The sequence below is a fragment of the Nelusetta ayraudi genome, unplaced genomic scaffold, assembly GCF_046127955.1.
Source record: "Nelusetta ayraudi isolate G7.1 ecotype Tasmania unplaced genomic scaffold, CSIRO-AGI_Nayr_v1 ptg000008l, whole genome shotgun sequence".
NCBI lineage: Eukaryota > Metazoa > Chordata > Actinopteri > Tetraodontiformes > Monacanthidae > Nelusetta > Nelusetta ayraudi.
This window is the reverse complement of record NW_027466058.1, coordinates 5,990,766-6,000,905: the sequence shown is the minus strand read 5'-3', so window position 1 is coordinate 6,000,905 and position 10,140 is coordinate 5,990,766. Positions and strand designations below refer to the sequence as shown.

Genomic DNA, 10,140 nt, shown 5'->3' with positions numbered 1-10,140 from the left:
GCGCGCTATACAGCGTAATACCAGACTCAAGTATTTTCTTTCCTATGTGTGACAACAGAAAGATTAACAACTTTCGCACTTAAATTTTGCATCTGAATGTGTAACAGATTATCCGCGAGGTTTTTTGAGAAACGAGCAGGACGGACACGGTTCATTAACGCAGTCGTCAGGCGTTGCGGCGTCTGAGTGCGTCGCCTTGCAGTCGCAGCTCAGGGAAAAACACTTCCTTCCACAAGACTACCGCTAGGGTTAGCTGGTGTTTATTCATGGGGCGAAGGTATGTATGAAAACGATTTTATTTTCAGTCGTAAGTAGATATTATTGTTGATAGGTTGATTAAACTTTTAATTCCGATCTCGTGTCGACTATGAAAACGGCTGTCTTTTGCTCGTCTCTGCCTGTCAGTTTTGACAGCTGCTGTTCACTCTAGGATGCGATACCGCAAACAGCAGCGCAGCTAACGTCACGATTGAACTAAAATTCAACAGCGTGCATATTGTTCCACGTTGAATTTTTAATTGCGTGTCTAAGGAATGTCCGTTCTTGAGGTTAATACCGTATTCAAAATAAAATATTACGCTTGAAAGGATCGAATTTTCTTACTACCCTTTTGGTCAAGTTTCTACAGCCTTAATCAAAGTGTTCGGCAAACTTTCAAAATAAAAGATGCACGTATAGTCGAGTCAAGCATGTATTGGTATAAGTGCAATAAAGAGGGAAAAAAAACCTTAGTAAAGAAAAGTATATTGTATTGGTCATCTTAAATGTTCTAGGATTATAGTATTTTCATATTTTTCATGCTGACCGTTAGAAATTATGTGTTGAGTCACTGAAAATAAGCAACGGTCCTGCCTTTGGTCAAGAAAATGCTCAGGTTGCAGCAGATGTTTTGCGTATGTTATACTTGTTTATGATGTATTTAAGGATGATTATATATTTTTAATTAAATATTATTATATAATGATATTAAATTGGTCATAGGCTTATACATGGAGTTGTGTTCCAAACATTTTTAGGCTGTTACACTGTTGATGAGTTTAATCTTTTTTTTTTAATTGCTGTAATCGACAGTTACAATGACACAGGTGAAATTTGCGAATCTTAAATATGCAAAGTTTTTCAAATATAATGTTTTAGAAGAGAGGTATAAATATATTGCAAGTGCCCATGACACAAGTATCCTCAGAATTGTAAAGTTCTTTGGAAGTACTGTTGATTTAGTTTGTTTTTCATGTCAGTCTTTGTCAAATATTGATAGGGTTGGAGCTTGTGCCCACCATGAATGTCTGTACTACACGGTTTGCCATAGCAGTCAAATAAGTTTAGACTACATTACACTGATTATTTTTAAGGGAAAAAAGACAACTTGATTTCAGTTTCCAAATTAGTATTGTAGATTTTAATCCAAATGACACATCATAATGCGTATGCTTTATTTTTTTTTATTTATTTTACAAGATATATATTTGCAAACGCGCCAATTATTTTATATTGAAATCAAACATCACCGGAAGTGAGATGCCTTTACCGTTCCTCAGCTTCTCCGTAGGCTGTGACAGGTACCTAGCTAGCTAGCTCCCCCCAGTCGGCTTTGTTATGGTCGCTCTACAGTATATATAGCCGCTTTACGGCGTCATATCAGTCTCGGATATAGTTAGAATTTTGCAGAAAATAATCTAAAGTTTCTTTGAGAGACATTTCCCCACAGTTTGCGAAGGCTTGACTTTATAATTTCCCCACAGAGGGGAACATTTTTAAAGTGTCCCACCGGCGGCGCTAAAGATGAACCTGCTATGAATGACCGGGGACTACTCCTGGGGCTTCGTTCGGTGCTGTCCGGGGCCCTTTCAGCCGCCTGGAGGCGCCCAGAGGAAGCCAACAGCGAGTCCAGTCGGTTTTGACTTTTCCTACGCACTGACTTCTTGGTGCGTTTCCCCCGGACGCGTGGACACCATGGCCTGTCCACCGCAGACTGAGCTGTCGTTCGCGTGGGAGAAGTACATGGACTGCAGGCTGCAGGGAGCCGACCTGCAGGTAGGAACCTGTTGGGGAGGGAGGGCTCTTGCTTTTTACCTGCCAATGAGTTCTTCTAGGGGTGCGATACACGATGCTTACATGATTTGAAAGGCTGATTTGTTTGTTTAGTGGTGCTGGTTTTAATATGTCTGATTGGAATTGGTGTTTTTAAGTTGCAAAGCTGGTTGCATGACTTTGTGAGGGCTGACTAAATCATCACATGCATAACACAATGAAATGTGAAAACATACATTATATTTACACCTCAATTTCATCCAATCAACTGGGTCACCATTCGGTTTTTCTCGGTCGGCCAATTCAGGCCGATTGTAGTAAAACATTATTGGGACACAGTTTGTTTCCTGGTCCACGCCTCATTATTTAATCGTCCCGAAAAACTTTTCTGTTTATGGTCCAAGCTGTAATTGTTGGTGAGGCCGTGACCATGAGTCAGACGGAGGAGCATGCAGGAAAACTGGGCTGCTGAATGAGACCCACTAAATGGCAGCGTTCCCAGAAGTAAAACAGAAAGTTCATAAAATGGATCATACGGCAGTAAATGATTTGACCCGCTTGAAAACCATTCACGGAACCCAGCGTTGCTTTTAATGTACGAGAGTTTTTCGTTATCAAATAAACCAGCCTTCTTTTTTTTTTAGTGTGTAATCATTATACATAATTGTTGGAGAGAGCAGGGCCGCTGCAGGGAGCTGGTGAAGACGAAACCGTCCCACACATCTGTCTGCGGCTCCCTGTTGGGTCCCCAATGTCCCCAGACATTACACACACGGGCGCGCACACGGGCATTAACGAGAACACGGAGCAACGGCCCACGACAGAGGTAGTGGCAGGTGTAAACCACATAATTGCTTATTAGCGGCGTTGCGTGATTTGTTTTTCGCTCACCTCTGTGCGTCAGAGAGGCCTTGATTCAAAGGGAGAATAAAAAAACAATATTTGGCAGCTGTAGCTGTTCAACTCTCACATACCCAAGCACACACACACACACACACACACACACACACACACACCCTGCTGTTGGGGAACTAACACATCACGAGACTCGGATTAGTATCCGACTGCAAGATAAGACGCACGCACACACACACACACACACACACACACACACACACACACACACACACAGCACAGCGGATGTGATTTGTGGTGGCTGAATGCCTCATTTTTAAAGGTCCAACAGTGGTCCCATTTCCACAATCTTTATCCTCCATTCCGGGCTCCAGGCAGCACAATTAACTGTCAGAATCTCTGAGAAAATAGTCTAGATAGCCCTCTGTTTGCAGCCCCCTGTAGCGAAGACGAAGATGAAACTGACGTTGCGTTGCACTTCCCACCAAAGCACGGCAGCTGAGAGCAGACCTCAGTGGCCAGAGTTTGGCTGGGGCTGTTTTCTAAACCTGGGCATCAGTGCCCTTAGTGACATCACAAAATCCTTCTTTTTTTCAGAACTTTACGTTTTAGCATGCACTTTCTGAAAAGCGTAGCTTGTAAGAGGTGTAAAGGGTTGAGTTTTCACGTTTGTGGGAATTGATTTGTTGTTTGACAGGTTGGAGAGACTCTCTATGGTTCGTTAGTGGTGAATTAAATCAACCTTTTGAACCACCGAGACTTGCCGGGGACTATTTTGAATGATCCTGAAAACACAGGGGTCCTTCCACTTATTGACACTGTTTTTTTTAATTCGATGTGCCTTGTTGCTCGGTTGATCATGAACTTGTGCAGCGGTAGAAAACCCTGAATTGGCCGCTTCTCCGTCTTAGTAACAGGGCTGAACTGTCGAAATGCGGCGAGCGGGCTCCGACTCTCGATGAGTGGAAAACTTGCTTGCGTCACTTTTTGATGTGACAAGTCTCCCGGGACAACGGTGTTGACTTCACCTTCACAGTGATCAAAGAGTGTGTGTGTGTGTGTGTGTGTGTGTGTGTGTGTGTGTGTGTGTGTGTGTGTGTGTGTGTGTGTGTGTGTGTGTGTGTGTGAGAGATGCAGAAAGATGCTTTCTGAGCCTTGTAAAGCTCCTCCCTAAATAAAAAAAATAAAAAAATAAAAAATCCTTTTCAATGTGTTGTCTTTTAGCCATCTTGATTGTCCTGTGGTGGATATTAACTTAAGACACGTCAGTCAGCACTTCATGGTGAAGCCCAACTGAGGAAGGCGGCAATGATTTTCACATCGCTGCCCGCCAGAAGTTTGTGTCTTTGCAGACGACGGCACGCGACCTGGCACGCGAAATGATCAAAAGCGGCCCTCGACTTCCGTCGAGGCGTCGCTCCCGTTTGATTTTTAAGGTCAAGAAACAAAAACCGACGGGACATCAAACTCCATTATGTTTGAGAAAGGGCAGCCACTCCGCTTTAATGCCTAAGCTCTGAGGGTGTAACGGCATCAGAATGTCCCGGTAGTGTGCCCAGAGCCAGTGTGTCAGGTTCGCTTTATCCGTCCCTGTTTCCTGACCCCCCCCCTCCACTTAGTGTGATGTCACAGCAAAACGATGAACCCCCCCACCCCCTCCCCACCCCACCCCACCCAGAACAAATCCACCTTTGCTGGCCTCCCGTAGAAATGTAACGGATGCAACGATACAACAAAATATATTTTTCCATTTTCAGCCAATAGATTTCCGCACATTGAGCTCTACTATATATGCAAGAAGAAGCAGGAGCCGCGTATTTAACTGCGTCTGGACGACGTTTCCAAGTTCTGCTTTCGCAGGAGCACCAAAGATGCGTTCGCACATTGAAATCCGAACGCCCACCGGAACTGCCGTCGCAGACGGCTCGCCACTCGGCGCTGGTCCCGCTGTCCTCCGCTGTGCTGTCTCTTTAAGCGAACGCTCCCAAAGCACCCTGGAGTTGGTCTGAAATGCGCTCTTGGTGATCGTATCTGTGGACACGGCGATTGGCCGCAGCTCAAGGTTTTCTCCGGCTCGCTCTCCCCGCAGGCCCTTTCTCCTCGGCAGCCAATTTTGTCCTGGAATGATAGGGTTAGCTCAGGTGTTTCCACTGATACTCATCAGGGTTCAGTTCCCATCAGGCCATCGGGACTCGCTGTGCTGATCTTGTGCCTGTCGGTTTACTGGAAAGTCAGCCGAGACACTGCGGCTCCCGCTCATTTTCCGCGAACCTCTGTCCAGCCGAGCTCTGCTTTTTTTTTTAGCTTCCCACAGCTGCCTGTCCCGTCACGTCCCAGAAATCTGACAGCAGCAACAACAACAACAAGAACAAAAAAAGAAAATCACAGCACGCTTCAAGACTCGCACGAGTGCCATCTAAAAATAATTGCTGGAATTTTCAATTTTTACTCGTCTCCTAGAATGCAGCGTTGCCGTTCAAGCAACGGTAACCACATGACACCGGGCAAATCAGGAAATGCGAAAGACTTGTAGTCCTAGACAAGGTGTGTTTTTATTCGCATCGTTGATACACATTCACTTTGTCTGACACTGTGAGTCATACGACAAAATCTCCAATCTCGCATAACAGTGCACAATTGAAATTCCAAATTTCCCGTGTTTTTTTTTTCTTCATTTTTACTTTATTTGCCCCTAAACTACCCAGTGAAAACTGGGTTGAAGAGTTAAGAACACGTCGCGTGAGGTTGGAGTGATGCGTAAAGTTCCAAAACCAAAGTGCTGTTTGGCTCTCGTCCAATCAGATTGTGTGCTTTGAACTAACTACTGTATACAGTATAGTTTAACGGCCATGGGACTACTTTTTTTCCTCTGATTTGCTCCATCCCACTGTTGTTTCTAGCTGCATTATTATTGCACTGTTGGGAACATAAAGAATATAAAGGATTAGTTTGCGTTGACTGGCACTGACTGTGTGATGACGGCGGTCACGGCTGCGGATGCCATAGGGATGCACACTGGAAATGATCGGAGGGACGCTCGCTCTGCAGCGGTATTAAATCATTTCCTTTATTGCCAATAACGTTCACACCGTGCAGTTGCTTTGCCAATACTGTGCAGTCAAAAAACAATTTTCCGCCCCTCTGCCCTTTTCACTCGTCTTCTCGGGGATCGCCAAACAGCGCTCGTCCCGCAGCCCCTCTGCTTTCTCCACGCCTCATCGAGCATGTTTCTTTATTATTTTTTCTGTTTTATTTCCTTTTACGTCCCAATCAAGCACTCAGTGGAGCGACGCGCTCGGAACAGAGTGACGGAGCTAAACGGCGATGGCAGCCGGACGTTTGGTCTTGTTGACCTCGATCTTCCTCTTTCTGTTTCCGCTTGTGACTGTCGTTCGAGGGAAAACTCTCCCTCACAAAGCAGAAGTTCCCCAAATTGGGTTTTTAAAGCCAGTGGCCTCGCTTACAGTATATATATACATGTTCCTTTTGCACTGCTATTGGTGCACTTTTATATGTGAAGAATGCCACTAGTACAGTGGCTCACGAAGTGCTAAACACCACCACATTAACCATAAAGGGGAAGTTACATTGGGCGACACGAGTCCTTCTTGATTTGCCGAAGGCACGGCACGCCGCATGTTGCTCGCCACCATAACGCAACAATGTTGCCGAGCGCTTGGCAACTGCTTGTCTATTGGATCAACTGTGATCACGATCTTCGTGTTCCTCTTTCTGTCAGACCTGAAGGTTTAGGTCTCTGTGTTTATACGTCCTGCTTCGAGTCCACAGAGATTTTTGCATGAATATCATTATTGCTGCCCTGCGTCTGTGAATCTTTATTGCCAAATGATCTGTTTTTGCGGTCTGAAGTCAAAGACCAGATTTTTGTTGTTCAGTTCTTTTCAGCCAACAGGATGTTTTTACAATACAGTGTGGAAAATGTGGCTTAATTTATGATTTTTATATTGGTAAAAGCTTAACATGTAGCCGAATGATACATAAATAAGCGTGTATACTCACAGTGCAATAAAAGTAATTTGGTTTTCCTACCCTTAAAACGGTTCTTTTATGTATATAAGAATATACATAGATCAAGGGTCCTGCTTCCAGTTAGCTACCATGTTTCAATGGAAACCGGGGATGGACAATCCAGCCTGCCTGACAGTGCGTTTCGTTGTTAGGGTGAATGCTCGCATCCTCAGATAAGCCAGCGAAGACGAGGTGGACGAGGTATCCTGGTTTGAGCTCGCACACCAACGTAGTTCACTGGCGAGCTCAGGAGAGGAGAGGGAGTTATGGAAGTAAAAGAGCACTGCAATCTAAAATGTGACCATTTGATGTCGCTGTTTTGTCTTAAATTCGCCAGATTTTACACACTGTAACCTTTAAAACAGTTAAAACACATCTTTTTTTTCTCCTCTTTCGGACTTCTGGTATCAACGTGTCATGCTGTCATATGTGAGCGTGACACTGCGGCCACGTCCATATCCCGTTGTGATGGGTTCTGTTTTTAATCCCTGTGGGATGAGATGTGAGAGTCTTTGCCCGCCTGTCAATAGCATAATCTCTCACTGCGGATTTCTGCGTGCAAAGCTGCTTTTCTGAACCAGGGCAACCTTGGACACACATTTCAGCCACCGTGCTCGTCATCGGGTTCCGTTCGGCCCTTTACATTCCTGCCGCGGTAAAACTCCCAATCCTCTTCTTAAGCAGATTAAACCTGTCGAACAAAGCGCGCTGAAAAGAAAAATGTGGCGAGTACTGAGGAGGCAGCGAGCCCGGCGGCGTTTGTTCACAAAGTTGTTTTTTTGTTTTGTTTTGTTTTTCGGTGAGACACTTGATTGGTCAATGTTGTGTTTTTAGGTTAGCCTTTTTTTTTTTTTTCCTGTGTAGTTTTCTTGATGCCGAAGTCGGCGTGAATATTCATTACTGCCCCAAGCGGAGTGGAATGGGGTAAAAATGGATTACAACGTCAATCAGCTTCTCTTTGGTTTTTGCCGTCCTGTCGTACAGAAAAGTTGAAGAAAAAAAAAAACGGTTTTCAGTTGAGAATTTTGTATGCTGTCCTTTTCCATTTTAATGGATTTTGGGTTGTTTGGTATTCTTTGAGAGAGATGTGACTCCAGGCGGCGCCCACCAACGGAAAATGTTCTCCTGGGTTCAAAACAGAATAATAAGATGTTATTTTGTGAGTTCTGCGAAATTCTGCGTCCCAACAATAAGGTCGGCCCGTTCTGTGATTCTGTCAGCCACTCCGCGATCAGAGAAACCACGGGGCCCTTTTATCGCATCGGAACAATCCTGCATGCCGTTCTCATTATATGCGACATGATGCGCCGCACACCTGTTGTTGTTGCTGCCCTGCACAGACTGCGGCTTGGCAGGGTTAGTCAAACTAGGTATCATTCCAAAAACTTTTTTTTGGTACTTTGCCAATTGTACTGGTTCCAGAACGACCCTTTTTATACTTGTGTTATAAAAAAAATAATTTGAACAACAATTAAAACACCATGAAAGCACAAAACTTACTTTCCATTTTACTGGTGATTTACATCAGGATTTCCCCCCCAGATTGTTTCTGCCATATTGTAGTCCTGTCCATTTTGCTTTATTTTGATCCAATTCAATGTAGTGGAGTCACACTTTAGACTCCTCTGGCGTTACGCAAACGTAAAAATAGGTTTGCAAGTGTCTTTAGTTCAAGCCTGTATAATGTGAAAGCCAAGCGCCAGCGACTTTAGAACTTATTGATTACTTCCTGATTATTATTGTTATTATTATTATTATTATTATTATTATTATTATTATTATTATTATTATTATTTACTTTCTTGTATAACGGAATGTGTCACCCAAAGATTTTTCCATGTTCGATGCAATGGGAGCATTTTGGTCGATGGACCGATTTGTTCTGGACGCTGGAAGGTTTTGAATCATTGAAGAGGCGAAGCCGGAGGCTCTTCTTTCCCAACGCCGCCTTTAAAACCAACTTGAACCACGTGCGTTTGCCGATCATGTGACGGTTCTGTCAAGAGTCGAGGCTCTCTTCCTCCCCGAGTGTGAATTGCAGGCCTGCTGGACCGACAGGCCAGTGAATTTGTTCCGCTTAATCCACACTTGCTGTTCTTACTCCCACCCTTCCTAATAAAAGAAGCGTGGCTAAGGCCGCTCACTGCGCTTTTGACTGAAATTTAACCTTCGTGTAAACACGGAAAGCTTCCAAGTCAGGGCCGGCGGTCACATCTTGTGACCGTCGCGCTTATTATTTTTTTTCCCTCGTCAGATTTTTTTTTTTAATCCACATTCCACGCATTGGTCAGTGACGTTTTGCCGACATACGTGCTCATATGTTGTTGTTTACAGAGTCCTGCGAAGGGTGGAGGCGTTCCCGGGGCCGGATCGCTCACCACCGGTCCCTGTTTCACATCTGCTTTCTTCGGCCTGTCCTCGGTTTCAACCCAACACCTACTTGCTTTGTTCTCCGAAGCTGTTCTGGGTGATTGGTCAAGCAGATGAATAATTCATTTCTCTTGTCCCGAGTTGAGTCAGACTACAGCCACCGCTCCGTCTCTGCTTTTTCTTTTTCTTTTTTTTTTCCGTCTCTCCTCCTTTCCTCGCCCCTGGCATATCATTAAGTCCGATCGCTCCTTCGAAAACACAGCGTCTCAGCTCGCCGGACAGGGAAAAAAAAAAAAAAGCCCAGATCATCAGCAGCAGCAGCTCTGTTTGCTTTAATGAAAACGAAGCAGCATCACATTTTCATTTCCTCTACAGTTCAAAAGGTCACAGTAGTCCTAGGGCAGGGGTGGGCAAACTTTTTGACTAGTGGGCCACAATGGGTTCTAAAAATTTGAAGGGGCCGGAGCAGGAGCAGATGGAAGGAGTGGTTTCTTGACCCACCTCATAGGAGAAAAACATACGTCAGGGGATACTGTATGTCGAAAACATGTGCTTTCACGAGTATTAAAAATGAACAAAATCATTGCAACAAAATGTGTCTTTGAAGCCCCACTGTCTTTAGCTCTATTGAAATGACTGTGACAAAATGGATGAAATAAAGCTATTTTATGACTCACTTACTATAAATATATTTTCTTCAAGTTTGGCGAACCAGATTAAAAAGCTTAACGGGCCGCATATGGTCCCCAAGCTGTACTGTAGTTTGCCCAGGCCTGACCTAGCCAGTGATTTTAAAAGAAAAAAAACAAAACAAACAACCCACAGTATTTGATTCTGTTGTGCATCTGTCGTGCG

At 44.4% G+C, this 10,140-nt stretch overlaps 1 protein-coding gene across 6 annotated transcripts in view; it reads left to right on the top strand.

Annotated features, from left to right (window-relative positions):
• lyst (lysosomal trafficking regulator) overlaps positions 1 to 10,140 on the top strand; it is a 65,478-nt gene continuing 55,338 nt past the window's right edge. For 2 of the 6 annotated variants that reach the window (XM_076018965.1, XM_076018963.1), the window contains exons 1-2: positions 1 to 277; positions 1,743 to 2,034. In XM_076018965.1, the coding sequence (XP_075875080.1) occupies positions 1,798 to 2,034 (237 nt within the window). In that variant the 5' untranslated portion in view covers positions 1 to 277; positions 1,743 to 1,797. Of the gene's footprint in view, positions 278 to 1,528; positions 2,035 to 10,140 lie in introns of those variants that run through there. The other 4 variants (XM_076018971.1, XM_076018964.1, XM_076018966.1 and 1 more) reach the window with 3 other exon arrangements.